This window comes from Haematobia irritans, chromosome 3 (assembly GCF_050003625.1).
Source record: "Haematobia irritans isolate KBUSLIRL chromosome 3, ASM5000362v1, whole genome shotgun sequence".
NCBI lineage: Eukaryota > Metazoa > Arthropoda > Insecta > Diptera > Muscidae > Haematobia > Haematobia irritans.
The window spans coordinates 151,748,760-151,771,723 of record NC_134399.1 but is presented as its reverse complement, the minus strand read 5'-3'; the positions used below and the strand labels follow the sequence as shown (position 1 = coordinate 151,771,723).

Sequence of the window (22,964 nt, the reverse complement as noted above, 5' to 3'; positions counted from 1 at the left end):
AGTTCAAAATTGCAAGAATGTCTTTAGTGATATACGAAGTTCATGATGGACACATTTTTGGTAAAATTTACAAATTTAAAGAAATAATGAACTATTTTGTAAGAAATACGAAATTAGGAAATCTTTATGCTTTATTTGTGTATAACTTTTTCCCGTTTTTTAGTTCATTTAACTAACATACGCAAAAAATTATTTGACTAAAATAAACTTTTTCCAAACATAATGATTATATGAACTAATATAAAGTTAATATGGCTTTAGTGAAATAGAGAGTTCACTTTTTTTTGAGTGTGAGTAATAATTTTGGTCTAATCTACTCTTCACCCTTCAAAAGAACTTCTTGTGAAGTGAAATATTTTATTTATTTATTTATCTATTTATTACAATTTTAAAAACTATAATAAACATGAAAGCACTAGTGAAAGTGAAATAAAAGTTCAACTAATATTACAATCGAAAAATTTATAAGAAAATGTTAAATCGAATGAACTCTTACAAAATTACAAGGAAATGTTTTTAAATAATTATAATTTAAATTATAATAAATATATTATTTTTAATTAATTGAAAATGTAAAAGTGTATTGGTTATTTCTAAATTATTTACCCAGTCTGACCGTACCGATAGTCTAAAATTTTGTGCTCTTTACGAAAAAGACTACGTTTGACTGACAATAAAATAAAAAACACGGGTATCTTGCAACATGTTTGTCGAAACCATATTATTTTCTCCGAAATTATCTTACGTAGTACGCCCGCTACGCATACTACGTCCGTCATTCATGGGTCCTACATATATGTATATGTTTGACGAGAAAACAATATGTTTGAAAAAATATATTCCATATTCGTCGTGAAAAAAAAGAAACCAACACAGGGTATTATATTCCTTCCGTGCGTGCATAGCGTCTTCAAAAGATTATGAAGTAAGGCATTTTCGCTTCGATTTGTCTCCAGTTTATCTTTTCCATAGACATTTATGGCATTGCTCATATTACGAAAGAAATAAAAACAGAAGAAAAATAAAAACAGCAAGAAATAAATTGGTGGGTGGGATATGGGAATAAAAAAGGTCATACTAAGATGGTGTGGTTTTAGAAGAAATTGTTATAAATGCCATAATTAAGTGTCTTTTGACGACTGCATCATATTGATTAATAAAGTCATTGTTCTTAGCAGTAAATCGAAAATGCCGAGAAGAAAAATATTTTTGAGAATACTTGGACACGAAGTGTGTGTGTGTGTGACAAGTATTAAAGATAATTGAAGAAGTTATTTAGCACCAATCTAAATTATAAGTAATTAAGAAAACGTTTTCTCACAAACTATATTGAAGACAGTGGGAAACAAGTAAAGACAGATTGAATAGTTGTTTCAAATATAATACCGAAATAATTTACATCGAATTTATTTGGAAATTTGGTTATAACTTTGATATGGAAAGGCGATTTTATAAACTATTTTGTGAGAAATTCGAATTTAGTAAAATAGGGTATTTCATTTTTAGTTCATGCCATTAGAGTTAGAAAACCATAATTAAAATCAATTAACTTACTTATATTGGGGAAAATATTACTACAATCTTGATAAAATCAATCAATAAATCGGGGGCATTAGAAAGCACAATAAAATCATTACAGCAAAATATAAATAAATAATTTCCAATTTTATTTCTATAGAAAATTTTGTCAAAATTTTATTTCTATACAAAATTTTTATCAAAATTTTATTTCTATAGAAACTTTTGTCAAAATTTTATTTCTATAGAAAATTTTGTCAAAATTTTATTTCTATAGAAAATCTTGTCAAAATTTTATTTCTATAGAAAATTTTGTGAAAATTTTATTTATTTTGGTCAAAATTTTATTTCTATAGAAAATTTTGTCAAAATTTTATTTCTATAGAAAATTTTGTCAAAATTTTGTATAGAAATAAAATTTTCACAAAATTTTCTATAGAAATAAAATTTTCACAAAATTTTCTATAGAAATATAATTTTGACAAAATTTTCTATAGAAATAAAATTTTCTATAGAAATAAAATTTTGACAACATTTTATTTCTATAGAAAATTTTGTCAAAATTATATTTCTATAGAAAATTTTGTGAAAATTTTATTTCTATACAAAATTTTGTGAAAATTTTATTTCTATACAAAATTTTGTCAAAATTTTATTTCTATAGTAAATTTGATCAACATTTTTTTTCTATAGTAAATTTGATCAAAATTTTGTTTCTATAGAAAATTTTTCAAAATTTTATTTCTATAGAAAAATTTGTCAAAATGTTATTATATACGTATTTAATCGGCCTTTTTGTATTTAATGTATACCCCGTATGGACTAACTTACAATTTAGAAGAAACCCAAGTAATTCGATTGTGGATGACAGTCTTTAGTAGAAGTGTCTACGCAATCCATGGTGGAGGGTACATAAGATTCGGCCTGGCCGAACTTACGGCCGTATATACTTGTTTTAATTATTACTGATTTTCTACCGCAGATCCTATTTCATTATTTATACAAAAAATTGTCAAAAATTTATTGTTAGTTTTAAGAATTTTAATTTAAATTGGGAATTTTTGGGGATACTAGCAATACTGAAAAATGTGATAATTCGTGTATGTAATTTTCATTAGAAGTTAGCCTATAATACCGAAAATGAATGGCCTCGCCCGCGAGACCTATACTGAAGGCTAGGGAAACTAGCTTTAGCCTGCATTTATAGCTAGGCTTGTGTAGATTGGTATCTGACATTTTCTTTTCAATAATTTAATAATACCAATTCCCTTCACCTTTTTGTCCAATAAGATCGTATAAAATTATTATAATAACAGGTTGGCTGATAAGTCCCCGGTCTGACACATGGATGGCGTCGCTAGTATTAAATGCATATTATTTTTATATAGACCAACCTTCAAATGATTCGTGTCAAAATTTGACGTCTGTAATTCAATTAGATGGTGAGATAGAGCGTCTTTTGTGAAGCAACTTTTGTTATTGTGAAAAAAATGGAAAAAAAGGAATTTCGTGTTTTGATAAAATACTGTTTTCTGAAGGGAAAAAATATGATGGAAGCAAAAACTTGGCTTGATAATGAGTTTCCGGACTCTGCCCCAGGGAAATCAACAATAATTGATTGGTATGCAAAATTCAAGCGTGGTGAAATGAGCACGGAGGACGGTGAACGCAGTGGACGCCCGAAAGAGGTGGTTATCGACGAAAACATCAAAAAAATCCACAAAATGATTTTGAATGACCGTAAACTGCAGTTGATCGAGATAGCAGAGGCCTTAAAGATATCAAAGGAACTTGTTGGTCATATCATTCATCAATATTTGGATATGCGGAAGCTCTGTGCAAAATGGGTGCCGCGCGAGCTCACATTTGACCAAAAACAACAACGTGTTGATGATTCTGAGTGGTGTTTGCAGCTGTTAACTCGTATACACCCGAGTTTTTCCGTCGATATGTGACAATGGATGAAACATGGCTCCATCACTACACTCCTGAGTCCAATCGACAGTCGTCTGAATGGATAGCGACCGGTGAACCGTCTCCGAAGCGTGGAAAGACTCAAAAGTCCGCTGGCAAAGTAATGGCCTCTGTTTTTTGGGATGCGCATGGAATAATTTTTATCGATTATCTTTAGAAGGAAAAAACCATCAACAGTGACTATTATATGGCGTTATTGGAGCGTTTTAAGGTCGAAATCGTGGCAAAACGGCCCCATATAAAGAAGAAAAAAGTGTTGTTCCACCCAGACAACGCACCGTGCCACAAGTCATTGAGAACGATTGCAAAAAATCATGAATTGGGCTTCGAATTGCTTCCCCACCCACCGTATTCTCCAGATCTGGCCCCCAGCGACATTTTCTTGTTCTCAGACCTCAAAAGGATGCTCACAGGGAAAAAATTTGGCTGCAATGAAGAGGTGATCGCCGAAACTGAGGCCTATTTTGAGGCAAAACCGAAGGAGTACTACCAAAATGGTATCAAAAAATTGGAAGGTCGTTATAATCGTTGTATCGCTTTTGAAGGGAACTATGTTGAATAATAAAAACGAATTTTGACAAAAAAATGTGTTTTTCTTTGTTAGACCGGGGACTTATCAGCCAACCTGTTATGTATCATTTTCTAAATATTTTCTCAAACACATTTCTAGGAAAGTCAAAAAGTCAAATGGCACAAGTTCATATCCCATGAACTTTTAAATTTTATTTTCATTGTGTTTTTTATTTTCTATTGATTTTCTGTTTACGACATTTAAGTATTTAAAATTTGAATTTTACTTTAAAAGGCCAAATAGTGTAAATGAAAAAAAGATTAGATGAACCCGCAATGCGTTTCATAAGAACAACTTCCAATTTTATTTTCTGGAATATTAACGTACGTTTGCGGATAGGATGATAGAATGACAGACAAATAATTTCTGATTTAATAACGAAATTAAGTGAAAGTGAGAATCTCAATCACAGTTTTAATAGGGCGCAAAAAAAGCTTGATTAAAAAATTAATTGATTTAACTACCAAATTTTAATGATTTTTTAATTTATTTAATTAACAATTTAATTGATATTAATTACAAAACTCAATTATTTATTTTGATAGATTAAACATTTAATTGATGTTGAATTCAAAACTCAATTGATTTCTTAATTAAAAACGTAACTATTTTTTTAGTTTGATTACAAAAATTATTGTTTTAATTAAAAATCTCCCATAATTTTTTTAACTGACTGACTTAGTTAGTTTGATTTGTATCAATTAATTCTTTAGTTAAAAAATTTTAAAATTTTCAATCATTGACTTGATGTTTCTAGTTGTATTAAAAAGTAAATATTTTAATTGAAAAAGCTTTCGGCTTCAATCAACTAAAACGTTGGGAATATTTTGGTAATAGAAAGTGCATGTTTCGTGCTATAAATAAAAGTTTATAATTTAAACATCATAAGTTAAAATACAACAGTAGTCTCATCCCTTTAAAAATTTCAATTTACCATATTTGTTGTGATGGGAAAAAGTGTTGGGAAATAACACTGTACAACAAAAAACGAAAGTTTTCTTGAAACATAAATAGTTGTAAATAACAGCTTTTGAAATATCGACCGAAAAACATATTCATAAGCTACATATTGCATTGAAAGTAATATTTGTTCCATGCCATCTGTTAGCTCCACTTGTAGCCCCAACAAATATTTAAATGAATTTTGGATGATTTTTGTTTTTTTTTTTTATTTTGTACCTACCATATGGAAATTTTGTAGCAGAAATGAAATCTGAATGAAGCTGAGATTTTTTTTATTCATCTTCAAATTTTTGTTTATAGCTTTCAATGTTCAGTAGTTTCGCATAAATTTGCATGTATACATTGTGGCTAAGGTATCACTGGGGTCCCCATATGAATTTTTATGTCCACAATTTCAGTCGTTTTTATTTTGGAATTTCGTTTCGTTGTTTTATTTATTTATTTATTTTCAAAATATGATTTAATACGAATTAATACTCACATGCAACGACAACATCGATCGATTCACTAAAAATTGAGCCAGCTTCATTTTTGGCTATGCATTTATAACTACCAGCGTGATCCCGTTGTGTATTCAATATTCTCATATATTGACTGGATGTATAATCACCCATGGGTATTCCATTTTTAATCCAACGATATGTAGGCTGTGGATATCCTGCAAAATATATATGGAATAAAAAAATGGAGAGTGAGCTATAGATATTTATTTATTGAAAAATATATATTTGTATATTAAATAAAAACTTAAAGAGGGAAAAGCCTATTGCTGTTGATTTATTGGATATCGAGAATAACAATCCTAAGAGAAGATAAATAATATTTTAAATTTTCGAATTTTGAAGGAAAATCTAGACCCTCAGGTTTTTCTATAGGAATAATATAAACAATTTAAATTATTAGATAAGAATCAATTCCTTTTTTTGTTTTGCTATTAATATAAACCCATATGGATATTCCACTTTTAATAATCCTTAAACAATAGCTTTTTTGCTGTTTTTAATTACCTGGATATTCATAAATTCATATTGTGTAAAAAACAGACTTTAATTAAGTTGGCAGTTTGTATAAAATGGCTGATGGAAACAGGAGATAAATAACTTTAATCGGGTTTTACCAGAGGACGAGACATATAGTTTCATATATCACGTATTATCTGATGTATCCATGGAGTAGGGATGTTAGTATATGAAAAATTAACTTCGATACTTTATCTATGGAATTCCACAAAAAAAAAAAAAATACACAAAACAAAACATCATTCACTTACTATGCGGGTAATATGAAAATGAATTTTGCCTTTGTGTACACTCGAAGCAAATGCAAAGTAAATGCAAATAGTATTGATGAATGTGGCGAAAATATTGAAGTCACAAGGTATAATACTAGATAATATAGAGAGATATTCTACCTCAAAGTTGTCTCTTAACCCACCCGTAGACACGTTTGCTCCGAAGGATTTTTTTCGTTTCCCATAAAATACATTATTTTTTGGCGTGTGCCTTGAAAATTTGGTAGGGAAAAGCTTTTTCCCTTTCCATACCCGTTTATGATGTGTAAATCACATAATAAGTTTTGATACCTGGTCGATTAGTATACCCCACAAATGTACGGCGGTATACCAATTTCGAAATATTTTTTTCAGAAAGTTTTGTCAAAATTTTATTTCTATAGAAAATGTTGTCAAAATTTTATTTCTATAGAAAATTTTGTCAAAATTCTATTTCTACCGAAAATTCTGTCAAAATTTTATTTCTATAAAAAATTTTGTCAAAATTTTATTTCTATAAAAAATTTTATCAAAATTTTATTTCTATAGAAAATGTTGTCAAAATTTTATTTCTATAGAAAATTTTGTCAACATTTTATTTCTATAGAAAATTTTGTCAAATTTTAATTTCTATAGAAAATTTTGTGAAAATTTTATTTCTGTAGAAAATATTATCAAAATTTTATTTCTATAGAAAATTTTGTCAAAATTTTATTTCTATAGAAAATTTTGTCAAAATTTTATTTCTATAGAAAATTTTGTCAAAATTTTATTTCTATAGAAAATTTTGTCAAAATTTTATTTCTATAGAAAATTTTGTCAAAATTTTATTTCTATAGAAAATTTTGTCAAAATATTATTTCGATAGAAAATGTTGTCAAAATTTTATTTCTATAGAAAATTTTGTCAAAATTCTATTTCTACCGAAAATTCTGTCAAAATTTTAGTTCTATAAAAAATTTTGTCAAAATTCTATTTCTACCGAAAATTCTGTCAAAATTTTATTTCTACCGAAAATTCTGTCAAAATTTTATTTCTATAAAAAATGTTGTCAACATTTTATTTCTATAGAAAATTTTGTCAAAATTTTATTTCTATAGAAAATTTTGTCAAATTTTAATTTCTATAGAAAATTTTGTGAAAATTGTATTTCTGTAGAAAATTTTATCAAAATTTTATTTCTATAGAAAATTTTGTCAAAATTTTATTTCTATAGAAAATTTGTCAAAATTTTATTTCTATAGAAAATTCTGTCAAAATTTTATTTCTATAGAAAATTTTGTCAAAATTTTATTTCTATAGAAAATTTTGTCAAAATTTTATTCCTATAAAAATTTTTTAAAAATTTTATTTCTATAGAAAATTTTTTAAAAATTTTATTTCTATAGAAAATTTTTTAAAAATTTTATTTCTATAGAAAATTTTTTAAAAATTTCATTTCTATAGAAAATTTTTTAAAAATTTTATTTCTATAGAAATTTTTTTTTTTAAATTTAATTTCTATAGAACATTTGTTCAACATTTTATTTTTATAGAAAATTTTGTCAAAATTTTATTTCTATAGAAAATTTTGTCAAAATTTTATTTCTATAGAAAATTGTTTCAACATTTTATTTTTATAGAAAATTTTGTCAACATTTTATTTTTATGGACAATTTATGAAGTACCTTCTAGTTGGAGAGGAATATTTTGCAAAATCTATTTTTCTATAATCGTTTATTTATTTAGGTTTATATATGATATTTAACTACAAATAAACAAATAGATAAATTATTTATGTTTAGTGCACACAGTTCCTAAGCAGGACTCTCAAGTACAATTTTTAAGATACATTTACTATTAAGATTAATTTTCTTTAAGTTATAGAGACTTCTACCAAACCATCATAAATTCTACCGATAGGTTGCGGAGATGTAATATGGTTATTATTGGATGGAGAAAAGGACATCATCCTTGTTTTGAAACCACCTTGGCTGAAATTATTATTTCGAATAATAGGAAGCATTCTGGAAATTCCTAAAGTGGAAGCAGAGAATTTTCCTCGTTTAAAAAAAAAACTACTAACACTAATTCTCTTGGTGTAAAACTACGAATCAACTTATAAATGTGTTTAAATATATTTGCAGACACTTATATTGACAAAAGACCACCGGTCTAAGCCATAGTGGCGTTGACTTTAACGCACACAAGCACTGCCAACCATTCATGTTATGAGGGGAGGAATGAAAAAGTGAAAACCGCCTGGCATGTCGTTATGGAAATTTAACCAACACTTTTGCAAATTGTGTGCCAAATCAACAGTAATACAGGAAGAACCTTGTTGCTTTTGACAATAAATGCTCCCGTTCTATGAAAAAAATAAAACCATTCAGAAAAAGTCCTAGGAAAAAGGGTCGAGTTTGTATCCTGCAAAATGAAAAAAAAAACTCTGGCAGTTTTGCTACATGGGGCAAAAATGACAGTATTGGAATAGTTTTCCGGCATATCATGTGATAAGGCATTTATGCGGGGGCAATTTATGTAGATACAACCCAGTAAAACATTTGGGTATAAGTAATGTGAATATTTTATTTTTTCGAATTCGTAAATTGAATCGACTTAATATTTTAAAAACACTACATTAGTTTGTGAATTTTTATGTAACGGCTAGAACGGCTAGATTAGTATTATCCTAATGCCACCAAGATTAAAAATTTTGTTACAAAAATTATACCATTATTTATTTATATATATTTTTCTTTATTTCAAAGCCAAAAAAAAACCAAATGTGAGCTAAAACATTTTAAAGAAGGGATGATAGATAGCATTCTTGAATTTGTACTCAATCAGCTTCGAAAAAATACTTTTTCAAGCCAAAAAGTACTTTTTCCATTTGATCTTTTGCTTATGGAAGAGATCCGCCATGATGAAATGGTTACTATGACATACACTTTGTGATGGTTTTATAGAGGTTTTTCCAAACAGAGGTGTAATTCATATTTGCTCCAGTGAGCTAATGTGATATGATTAAAAGAAGGTTTTCATAAAAAAATTTAAATTTTTTCAAGATTTGGATGGAATTTCGATTTCTTGGGGGTGGTCATGAATTAAGCTCTTTTTCGCTCTAGGACGCATAGTTTAGGAGATATGAGCAAAACAAGTTTTTCATATAAAATTTCAATTTTTTCAGGATTTGGACGGAATTTTCGATTTTTTGGGGTAGGTCATGAATTAAGCTCCTTTTCGCTCTAGGACGCATAGTTTAGGAGATATGAGCAAAACAAGTTTTTCATATAAAAATTTCAATTTTTTAGGATTTGGATGGAATTTCGATTTCTTGGGGGTGGTCATGAATTAAGCTCCTTTTCGCTCTAGGACGCATAGTTTAGGAGATATGAGCAAAACAAGTTTTTCATATAAAAAATTTTTCAGGATTTGGATGGAATTTTCGATTTTTTGGGATAGGAGTATAACCTGTGAAAAAGGCATAAGTGGTTCCCAATTTACTGTTTGATTCTTTCCATTGTACAAACAACTTATTAACACCAAATTTCATGAAGGTTGGAACCAAAGTTTTATCGATACGTTGAAAACAGGCAAGACCGACTCAGCTTAGTATGGTCATGTCAAGTAATGCGTGTCTCATTCGGATTCAGATTTTATATCATATTTATCACTGTTATCTTTTTATATAATCGGCATAGACACTAGACGTGTGCACGTGAGTAATATTTTACTCACGCTCACGCACTCTTACGACGGAGAGATCATACTCACGCACACTCACGCACGATATTTATTGGTAGGACTCACGCACGCTCACGAAAAGAAAATTTGAACTCACTCACACTCACGCACGAAAATCTTTAAAATGTCGTGACTCACGAAAAATATCGTGACTCACAAAAAAACTCGTAATTTACCTATAGAACCTGACTGTAAACATGAGTACGATTAAAATCGAGAGCGTTATAAAACTCTTAACACCTAGGATGTCATTAAAATTATAAATGAATTCAACTCCTAAGCATTTTATGTTCGTAAGCGGGATTATTCTCGTGAGCGTGTTTTTCCGATATTCGTTACTCACGCACGCTCACGAAGATATTATTTTCGTGAATCACGCTCACGCACGACATTGGGTTGGTTAATCACGCTCATCCACGCCGTTGTCCTCAGCGTGACTCACGACTCACGCGTGAGTCACGATAATTTTCGTGAGTCACGACAATTTCGTGTCACGTGGACACCTCTAATAGACACCACGGTTGCCACTTTGGCTAAAAATAATCTACCAAAATTTGGAGAAAACACCACCAAGCAAAAAATCTTATATTGCAAAATTTTATTTCTATAGAAAATCTTGTCAAAAATTTTATTTGTATAGGATTTTTTTTTCTCTAGAAATTATATTTCTATAGAAATTTTTGTCAAAATTTTGTTTCTATAGAAAATTTTGTCGAATATTTATTTCTATAGAAAATTTTGTCAAAATTTTATTTCTATAGAAAATTTTGTCAAAATTTTATTGCTATAGAAAATGTTGGCAAAATTTTATTTCTATAGAAAATTTTGTCAAAATTTTATTTCTATAGAAAATTTTGTCAAAATTTTATTTCTATAGAAAATTTTGTCAAAATTTCATTTCTATAGAAAATTTTGTCAAAATTTTATTTCTATACAAAATTTTGTCAAAATTTTATTTCTATAGAAATCTTTGTCAAATTTTTTTTTCTATAGACAATTTTGTCAAAATTTTATTTCTATACAAAATTTTGTCAAAATGTTATTTCTAAAGAAATCTTTGTCAAAATTTTTTTTTCTATAGACAATTTTGTCAAAATTTTATTTCTATACAAAATTTTGTCAAAATGTTATTTCTATAGAAATCTTTGTCAAAATTTTATTTCTATAGAAAATTTTGTCAAAATTTTATTTCTATAGAAAATTGTGTCATAATTTTATTTCTATAGAAATTTTATGTCTATAGAAAATGTTTATTTCTATAGAAAATTTTGTCAACATTTTATTTCTATAGAAAATTTTGTCAAAATTTTATTTCTATAGAAAATTTTGTCAAAATTTTATTTCTATAGAAAATTTTGTCAACATTTTATTTCTGTACAAAATTTTGTCAAAATTTTATTTCTATAGAAATCTTTGTCAAAATTTTGTTTCTATAGAAATGTTTGTCAAAATTTTGTTTCTATAGAAAAATTTGTCGAATATTTATTTCTATAGAAAATTTTGTCAAAAGTGTTTTTCTATAGAAATTTTTTCAAAATTTTATTTCTATCCTATTTTGTCAAAATTTTATATCTTAGAAAATTTTGTCAAAATTTTATTTCTATAGAAATTTTTGTCAAAATTTTATTTCTACAAAATTTTGTCAAAATGTTATTTCTATAGAAATTTTTGTTAAAATTTTATATCTATAGAAAATTTTGTCAAAATTGTATTACTAAAGAAAATTTTAGCATAATTTTATTTCTACAGAAAATTTTGTAGCAAATATGTTACTCCTGATACTTGTTTGGGGTGATCAAATTACTTTTCTGGGTATGACTTGTCATCGAAACAGAGGGGTAACAAGGGCTGAAGTTAAAAATGTTTTGTTCTCTCAAATGTTTGCTTGGTTTCTATACTAAACATCCATTTATTTTGCATATGCATTGCGGGTATTATTTTTAACTATCTATATCAGAATTTGTATCGCTTTTTTTTGCAACATATCTACAATGGAGAAATAGAAAAACAAAATGATGGTAAAAAAAAAAAAACATTTCAAAAATACACAAGTAAAACGGAAATTCAAACCAATGAAAGGCATATGGAAGAAGAAGGAAAAAAAAAACGAGGAAATAAAAAGGAAAACAACATCCTTCATTACGACTTGAATAGGCTGCTTTTGTATTAGAAATGAGGACTAGTAAACAGGACAACCAAGTCGATCATAGCATAGCAAGCCAATGTAGTTGAGAAAATCTCCTAAGACCTTACGGCCTAAGGGTTTGGAGGAGAATGTCTATCATAAACTTCATTTTTATTTTGTTTATGAGGTTCAAATGTTATCTGAATGAGTTTATCAAACACTCTATTGAAATCTATTTTCAATTAATGTGGAGAAAGAAAAACAAACACAACAACATACAGACAGACAATATGCAGAGAGGAAGGACTTTGATGAGATGTTAAGGAGACTATTTGTTTTTTTTTTCTCTTTGCCTTGATAATGGAAACTTATTTTGTATTGGAAAAATAATACCATATTGGACAGACAGAGGCAACAATTTATATAATACCGGATATTGGAAACTGGTAAAGGGGTATGTGAATTAGCAGTTCGTCTAACATCTGAGTGTACAATAAGTTTTTTTTTAAGAGAGAGCATGTTATAATTATATGAAACATATTAGATGTTGGTTCAAATCTTTTGAAATTTAAATAATTTAGTTTCAACTAGTGTGAATTAATTTAAAATTTCAATTTGTTTGCTATAATGTAGAAGGTTAATCTAATAGTCTTTATTTGCTGACAAACACCATTTTAACAAATTTGTAACTTTAATAAATCTATGTTAAGTTCCATTTCAATCTATTTCGTTTAGTTTAGTTCCCTTATGTTTAATTTGTTTTGATTTAATATGATTCACTTCATTTTGCACTAATATCAAGGGGCTGATATGCAATGCAACAAGGTGAAGTGATGTATTTAATTTTTATACTCTAAACTAAAAAATGTGCCTACCGGAAATATTGATTTTAGACCTCATAATATATACACCGATCTACTCAGAATCACCTACAGAGTCGATCTAGCCTTTGGTGTCCGTCTGTCTGTCCATGTATCTTTTGTTCTCAAGATTCCGGTCGCAACTATTAATCGATTTTGATGAAATTTGGTACAGGGTGTTTTCTGGAACTTTAATAAATCTATGTTAAGTTCCATTTCAATCTATTTCGTTTAGTTTAGTTCCCTTATGTTTAATTTGTTTTGATTTAATATGATTCACTTCATTTTGCACTAATATCAAGGGGCTGATATGCAATGCAACAAGGTGAAGTGATGTATTTAATTTTTATACTCTAAACTAAAAAATGTGCCTACCGGAAATATTGATTTTAGACCTCATAATATATACACCGATCTACTCAGAATCACCTACAGAGTCGATCTAGCCTTTGGTGTCCGTCTGTCTGTCCATGTATCTTTTGTTCTCAAGATTCCGGTCGCAACTATTAATCGATTTTGATGAAATTTGGTACAGGGTGTTTTCTGGAACAAGGACGAACGATATTGAATTTGGAAAAATTGGTTCAAATTAAAACTTCGCCCGATTTTAACAAATGGAGTCAGATTACTGCTTTTTTACTAACGGATCATCTTCAAAATTAGGGCAAAGAAATTTTTGTTAGTACCCTTCAAGTGTGGAAAATTTTATCGAAATCAGTTTTGAGTTAGATATAGTTTCCATATATATGTATTGCCCAAATTTTGCCACTAAACCCTCCTTTATAAACCGATCTTACTCAAAGTTTAGTAGTATTTACTAAACCAGCAAAAAATCATCCCAATCGGTTCAATCGAAGCATCAACCACGTCGTCTTAAATTTAGGCATAAGCGTAGGAAGGCCTCTGGGCAGGGGGCCCCTCCCCCAGAAAAATTTTAGTCCCCCCCATCCCAGAATTTGAAAATTTACGACTTTGCATTGTGGTATCAGTTGCCGATGGCAATATATAATTTTATTTCTTAACATTGTCTTCTAAATTGTACGTTAGTTTCTTTATTATAAGGTGATTTAAAAAATGTTGTGATATTTTCCCGAATAAAAATTTTTATAAGGTTTTATGATTTTTAATGCATTATAACGCTTGTCTGAAACATTTGACTTCGACTATTTTCAAAACTTATTAAAATTTTCTGAATGGATTTTGCATTTGTGCGGAAAAATTTGTACCATTTTATAAACTTTTACTCTTTTTTAACCCATTAAAAAACGAGTTATAAAACATTGAATGAAAACAATTTCCTGCGTAGTTAAAATAATTAACTTCTTTGTGAGGACATTTTTGGAAGTGATTTTAAAGTTGTGTATTTAGAACAACATCCAAATTTTAGTTGCTTTTTTATAAATTAATTGTCTAGTTATGTTGAAGTCTGATTTTTAAATAATTTTTATAAAATTCTTCTTAACACCGTCTTCTCAATTGTAAGTTAGTCCATACGGGGTATATATAAAACAAAAAAAGCCGATTAAATACGTAAATAATTCAGTTTGACAAAATTTTCTATAGAAATAAATTTTTGACTAAATTTTCTAGAGAAATAAATTTTTGACAAAATTTTCTACAGAAATAAATTTTTGACAAAATTTTCTATGGGAATAAAATGTTGACAATATTTTTTATAGAAATAAAATTGACAAAATTTTCTATAGAAATAGAGGATGCTGATGAGGAATGTTGTAATTCCGAAACGTGCGTCCATCCAACCATCTTGCAGTCTATAGGGCTTTGCCGAAATAAATTTGACAAACATTCTTTTCCTCTGTTGGTTAAGCTACACTTGTAGTTTAGTCAATGCATGGTTTCAAGCTGAAATCAAAACCAACAACAATGATTAAAGAAATAAACCAACAATAACAAAACAAAACGAAATAAAATCTTGAAAAATTTTGTATAGTAATAAAATTTTGACAAAATTTTGTATAGTAAAAAAATTTTGACAACATTTTCTAAAGTAATAAAATTTTGACAAAATTTTCTATAGAAATAAAATTTTGATAGATTATTGTTGGGGATCGGCTATATATAACTATAGACCGATATGGACGAATTTTGGCATGGTTGTTAGAGCCCATATACTAGCGCAATGTACAAAAATTTCACCACGTTCCAAATTTCAACCGGGTCGGATGAATTTTGCTCCTCCAATAACTCCGGAGGTCAAATCTGGGGTTATATATAATTAAGACCGGTATGGACCAATTTTTGCATGGTTGTTAGAGACCATATACTAACACTAAGTACCAAATTTCAACCGGATCGGGTGAATTTTGCTATTCCAAGGGGCTCCGGAGGTCAAATCTAGGGATCGGTTTATATGGGGGCTATATATAATTATGGACCGATGTGAACCAATTTTTCCATGGTTGTTAGAGACCATATACTAACACCATGTACCAAATTTCAGCCGGATCGGATGAAATTTGCTTCTCTTAGAGGCTCCGCAAGCCAAATCGGGGGATCGGTTTATATGGGGGCTATACGTAAAAGTGGACCGATTTGGCCCATTTTCAATACCATCCGACCTACATTAATAACAACTACTTGTGCCAAGTTTCTAGTCGATAACTTGTTTCGTTCGGAAGTTAACGTGATTTCATCAGAAGGACGGACGGACGGACATGCTTAGATCGACTCAGAATTTCACCACGACCCAGAATATATATTCTTTATGGGGTCTTAGAGCAATATTTCGATGTGTTGCAAACGGAATGACAAAGTTAATATACCCCCTTATGCTATGGTGGAGGGTATAAAAAGCATAAAAGTCTGAAGTATATTAACTCGTTCCCGATTAAGCGCCGTCTTGAGAATATCGACACTTTAATATTATTTAATGGCAACCCAGTAACTGTGGTGCGATGATTAGCATGCCCGTCTTCCATACAAAAGTCATGGGTTCAATGTTTGCAATACTTATTAGCCACTCTATAGGCACGCCTGATTTTTGGCAATTGTGGCCACAAAACCAAAACGTAGTCTCAATTTTATAGAAAAAAGATTTAGATGTAAACATCTCTTATATTTTTGATATAATTAAGCATGATGCTGAATAAATTACACAAAGCCCCATTTCCTTGAGCATTGACACAAAGAAGTTCTTTAAGTTGCCCTAATATTGTCTCTCCATGTGGACTTATAAAAGACAGCAGAGGACCGATTTCGTAAATTTTGGCACATAGAGTGAAATTTTATTTTTCGCTAAAATCGTCTCAGATATAAATCTTAACCAATCGTAACAGGTTTTGATTGCTATGACGGTTTTGGTATATAAAGTGGTAAAGGGTATATTATAGTCGACCCCAGCTGACTTTAGAATTTTCTTACTGGTTTAGAATTAAACCATAGCCTAGGGTGAACCTTATTGTGATAAACATAACTAATGTCCCTCATATTACGCTACATCTTTATAACTTTGCCTTTGAAATATTTCCTCCATCAATTTCTATTTAAAGTCCAAAAGGCCAATCAATGAAGCTCAACAGTTTTCTATGAACTTTTAAGACTTTTTTCATAGGGACATGCGAACAATGTTAGGCCATTTTTTTTCATGAAACCTAAACATTTCCTTTGGAACTTTGCAGTGTTCTTTGTAAAGTTTGATTCCCCTTTCTCTAGATTTGTGTCAGTTATATGTTTTGTAGGATTTTGTTTGCAGGTCGTCTAACAAACAGTCATCTCCATGGAAAATATAAAAGAAATGACTGGAGGCTCAAATGCAGGAACATGCTCCATCTAATATCCGTAACCACCAATGAAATATTGTTGGGAAAATTAAATGTGAAAAGTTTTGTGGTATATGTAATGGTATGCGATATTAGGCCATCATAGTGGGCTTAAGAAGAGTACAGCGCACATATATGTATTATACGTAAATGTTGATTCAGGTTCAATGATTTCAATCTATACTGTGGTATAATCTAGGAAAATATTCTATAATATTTTCGAAATAAATATTTTATGTTTACAAAGATTTAAATTTATTACAATTCTGCTGGTTGATAATTACTATATTGTACATGAAACGAAATGTTCAAATTAATTCTTGCAAATAATATTTATATTAAATATAATCAATATTAATATATTCGTTCACTTCATTGTTTCCAAGTTTACAAAAGAATTTTTATCTATTGTATTCAGAAATAAAGTTATTCGTGATGCAATTCTAGCAGATAGTAGGATTTCTTTACATGTGGCTATTGTTTAAGCCTTGCAGTATTTAAATGTGGGTAAATCGTTGATTCTCATACCATTGCTCGTTACCAGTGTGGCATCGCGTCTAAAAATGCACGAAAGAAAACTTTAACAAAACCAGAAATGCTCCGAAAAGTGAAAGCCTCATGTGATCGAAAACCACGCCGCAGTGCACAGAACAAAAAAGTCTGTTGTAAAACTGATGCTAAAATGAACTACTATTTATTGCAAAAAATTTATTTTGTTTTAGTTTATTTTCTTTCTTTCTTTTCGAGAAAGATGCATTTCGTAAATGTTAAATAAAAATCCAAAAATGTCGGAAAATGTTCGTTAATTTAATGAATCTCAAAATTTGGAATACAATTTAGTTCAATTTTCGCACGAGATAGTTCATTTTTCCCATAACGTAGTTTACTTTTTTTTCTGTATGGTAGAAAATATACTCGTGAGCTGAACATATCGAGAGCGGATGCATCACATATAGAGAAATGACCTTGGACTAAAGCCATTGAATTTCCATTGAAGTTCACCGATGCACAAAAATAAAAACTTTCACTGGAAGAGCCCAGGAGTTGCTTCGATTGCACTAAAATGGTCTGTTACAATGGAGGTCAGCTTAAAATGTTCACCTTTAATTGGGAATCAAAACTCAAGCCTCGCCGATGGTAATGGTTTTGGGCGCCGTAAGGACCGGGATCAAAATAAATTCTGAATATTATCCTAATGACAGTATTGTGCACACAAATATTTAGGCCGCAGACAATGGGAATCACAATAGGACTCAGCACCAGTGTTGCAAGTATTTTTCTAGCTGTTTTACCAGAAAAATTCGTCACCAAAAAATCCACAATTTAAATTAATATTCTATCAATAATTTTGTACAAGTTTTTATGAAAAAAATTGTAAATTGGATTAGCTGTTGATAATCGGTAATAATTTAAAATTGCGAAAAATATAAAATTTAATTGTGGGGTGCAATAAGATCAAGATTTCGAAAAAACAAAGGAGAGCGTCTCCCCTATGCTCTAGAAATAATAAAAAAACAGGATTCCGATCCTGTGAAAATTTTCTCCTAAATACTAAAGTGTTAAAATTGGGGGATAGGTTAGGTTATGTTTGGCTTAGACTATTTAGTCCGTTGTGATACCACAGTGAACTTCTTCTCACTGAGCGCTGCCCAATTCTGTATTTAGCTCAATGAAAAGAGACCTCATTACTATAGCTGAGTTCGAACGGCTTTTCACATTTCGATGAAACCATTTAGAGAAACCTTGAAACACTCCGAAATGTTGTCAGCATTACTGAGATAATCCACCGCTGATTGGCATTCTTTGGTATTCGGCCGAAACTGGCATTGATTGAACCCAGAGCCCTTTTCATGCAAGGGCTATATATTGCACTCACGGTTGTCACAGTTGGTAGAATTCTACCAAAAATGGTAGATTTTTTACTGTGTGGTAGATTGGTAGAATTCTTTATGTTTTGATAGATTTTGCAAAACATTTCTCTTCAACTAATAGGTTCTTCAATTTACTATATATGTAAATGGATGTTTGATCAAATTTCCTATAGAAATAAACTTTTAAAAAAATTTTCAACAGAAATAAAATTTTCAAAAAATATCCCAGCACAAAATACTTCAGCAGTAAGAGTTGCGCTTTTTGGTATACAATAAAGTAGGCAGTGCATCCACACTGCATGAATCGGTGGCAATAACGAGTAATCAAACAAGATTATGATCATTCGTTTACGTTATTGCATCCAATTCATGCAGTATACACGCTCACAAAAAATCGCTTCTGTAACATATACTCCCAAACATATTTTGCTTCAAGCATATACATTTTTGGGTATTGCCCAAACATTTATATGTTTGATCTCTTCCAATATATAATATGTTTGAACGCATATTAGTCTAAACAATATATGTTTGGGTAGTCTAAGTTTCAAACATTTTGTATTTTTGCATCCAAATTCAATAATGTTGTCTTCCAAAAAACAATATGTTATTATGTGAACATATAATATGTTTGGAAGCATTTTGCACCCAAAAATATTATATGCTTAAAAAAATTCTCCCAAACAATATTGTGCTCAAAATTTTATTTATTTATTTATATATTTACAATCATAACGAATTATGAAAATAAACAGGTAATATAGGTGCTAACAACATAGGTTTTCGACCTGAATGCTCAAAATTTTGTTTCTGCCCAATTGTATATTCCCCAACATCTTTCTCACTTCCACGAGATTTTTTTAGTTCTTAGCACCTTTTTCTGTAATACAAACATTGTAGAAGAAATTATTCAATTGTATGATTTTTTTTTATTTTAATTTAACTTTTGCCGGACGGGGATTCGAACAGCGGACCACACAGTTTGTAAGGATCAAAGAAGTAGCTGATCAATTGCCCAAGGAAAAATAAAATGTTAATTTTGTAATAACAAGCAACAACCACCAACTTAATTCAATATCGCTCCCTGTTAAATAGCGCTCCAAGCTACTAAACACATATATGTTTATAGGCTATTTCTAAATTAATATATGTTTGCATCCAAACATTTTATATTTACAAACATTTTATGTCCCAAACATAATATGTTCTAACATATTAACATATATGTCCCAAACATGTTATGCTAGTTTATGAACATTATATGCTTGCACTCAAAAATATTGTGTTCCAAACATATAATGTTTATAGCCAAACATATGAGAAACAGCCTTTTTCATCCGTGTAGATGCATGAAAGGTAGTGCTGTTTTCCTTCACGCCAACAATGCTCTACTCAAGATTAATTACCACTTCTGAGCAATATTTCTATTAAAATGAGCAATTATATCAGCGCTATGTAGAAGATGCTCTAAATCGGGACATTGCCCATAAAAATCAGCGCTGATTCGGTTGTTTTGTAAGCAGTTGGTACTGCCTCTCTCCCTTACAATCCTGCTGAAATGGTGCTCCATTTTTTGCTGGGAAGTTTTTTACGAATAAAATTTTGAGAAAAAATGTTCTTCAAATTTTGGTAGATTTTTTTTGGCACGAGTGGCAACCATGGATGCACTACGGGTTCCCAAATTTTGTGATAGATCAATATGAAGTTGAACCATCTTCTTTATTTCATTATTTATGGGATATATAGTCTAAATCAGTAATGAACACTGATGAGGTTCTGTAATGAACATTTAGGCCCGAGTCCTCGCGAAATTATAATATTATAGAAAAATGTCTTAGTCAAGCTGAATAAAATTATAAATTTGCGCTGGGACCAAAGCAAAATTTTCTCACGCACTTAGAGAAGCTTTGAAACCCTCAGAAATGTCACCAGCATTAAAGAGGTGGGATAATCCACCGCTGAAAAACTTTTTGGTGTTCGGTCGAAGCAGGAATCGAACCCACAACCTTGTGTATGCAAGGCGGGCAAGTTAACCATTGCACCACGGTGGCTCCCCTGGTCGCATTTGTTAATCGATTTTGATGAAATTTGGTACATGATGTTTTTTGGGAACAAGGACGAACGCTATTGAAGTTGGAGGAAATCGGATCAAATTTAGATATAGCTCCCATATATATGTATCGCCCGATTCCGACAAATGGGGTCACGTTGCGCTTTTTTACAAACAGATCGTCATCAAATTTGGCAAAAAGTAATCTTTTTCATCACCCATCAAGTCTGCAAAATTCCATCCAAATCTGTTCAGATTTACATATAGCTCTCATATATATGTATCGCCCGAGTTGTCAAAATTTGCCCATAAATCCCTTATCCATCAACCGATCTTACTCAAAGTTGGCTTACTATAATCTTCTATAGTACTAACAATATGTGCAAATAATCATCGAAATCGGTTCAGATTTAGCTATAGCTCCCATATATATGTATCGCCCGATTTGCCAAATTTTGCTGGTTACCTATAATAAATTGTTATACGTTTAATTTATTACACTTTATTAAAAAAAAATTAAATACGTGTATATGGTTTCTTCAAAATGTTTGTAGTATTATAATCCCTGTCTTCAGTTTGATGCATTTTACAAACTAATTTCATTATCCTAAATCTAAAAATATCTGTTTGGAATTTTCTCAACAAATGAGGAATAATGAAACTTTGTTTCCAAAGGATAACCACAGTTTTCATAGTAGTACCTAGTGGGATAGGATCCAAAGGACAAATCAATTTGTTTGTTTTTTTTAATCTGCGTGTATATTTTGTTGAAATTTCTCTTACTTTCCCGCCTATATGTGTTAGTACGTATTTGGTCTGCCTGTCGATTGCACTTTGCTCTGTTAACAATGTCATGTCAAATGTATTACCAAGAATGAATCCTTGTGGATAGGATAGAATAAAATGGACAAGAACTTAAGAGGAGACAACCAATTGATGGCAATGTGACATTTCGTATGGTTCAATTTGTTATCATTCCTCCAACTTATAGAGATTACATTTGACTTGGTTTGGAATAATTTCCTATGAGCCTGTAACGAATGCGAATGGTGCTTGGATACATCAGACTGCAGTTGTATGTGACAATCATCAATGGTTAAGTCCATAAGATTTATTTGCATTTGTGGTATTGACAAGTGCCAAGCTGTGATTGGGGAATACGAAAGTGACAGGGATGGCAAACCAATGCAATGTCAATTGTTGTCATCGATGAACATCGGGTAACTTAATGTTATTGTTTGAATGATCAAAACAAAAAAAAATGATAATAAAATATATTATTTTATACAAAAATTTATTTAATAGTATTTATATTAAGCTTACTTTTAAAATATTTAGTTATTTTATTTAAATCTTGTTAATTAAGGTAGTGTTATAATGTGTTAAAAATTGTTTGGTTCAATTCCTCATTTTCGTTCTCATAAATTTTTTTGTTTATGAAAAAAAAAACACCTAAAATTCTTTATGGAAAAGTTTTTCAGGTCTGAAATACTCAGAAATATCGTCACTTTTATTAAGTGTAAAACTATCACTGGTAATTCATTCTCGTTGGCCAGCTTCAGTGACTGAGTACATATGTAATGCAACAAAGTAAATCCCTATAATGTTTAAATTTTAGTCTTCAAAAGAAAAAAAATGTATTAGAATTGATTTGATCGAATTGTCTACACTCATGGAAAACATTATGAACAGCGTGCACGTTTCTAAACGATCCGTTCATGAGAGTGAATCAACATGTGATGTCAAACAGAGTACAGACTGTGTCAATCTGACAACGATAAAATGACACCATGCGTTGTCTCAACAACAACCAGCATTCATGATGTGAAAACGTAATGGCTACGAATTTATAAAAAAAAACGCTACCGAGACTCGAACCTGGATTCTCTGCTCCATACGCGTTAATGGTCGCCTTAGCACATTGCACCACCATAGGAACGCCTAACGGATATTTTACGACTTTTCATGGCCAAAGAAAAACGAAAGCCGTTCATAAAAGCATGAATGCCAGTGATTTTGTTTTTGTCGTGAACGGTTCCGTTCCATTGTGTTACCATCCGTTCACGATTTGGGAACGCAATAGTTTTTATTAGTGTACTTTTGGTACAAATTATGGCCCGACAGGGACATCTCATGCTACATGAAAGTGGCTCTGCGGTATAGTGGCCCATTTACGGCGAAGCGCCGCCTTGAGATGATCGACACATTGGCAGTTTTTAGTGCCAACCTTACACTCCAAAATATACCAGAAATGAAG

At 30.2% G+C, this 22,964-nt stretch overlaps 1 protein-coding gene across 7 annotated transcripts in view; it reads right to left on the bottom strand.

The window, feature by feature from the left end:
* Window positions 1–22,964, bottom strand: part of sdk (sidekick cell adhesion molecule) — a 435,466-nt gene that overhangs the window by 103,163 nt on the left and 309,339 nt on the right. For all 7 annotated transcript variants that reach the window (XM_075302955.1, XM_075302954.1, XM_075302956.1 and 4 more), the window contains one exon: window positions 5,508–5,684. In XM_075302955.1, the coding sequence (XP_075159070.1) occupies window positions 5,508–5,684 (177 nt within the window). The remainder of the gene's footprint in view (window positions 1–5,507; window positions 5,685–22,964) is intronic.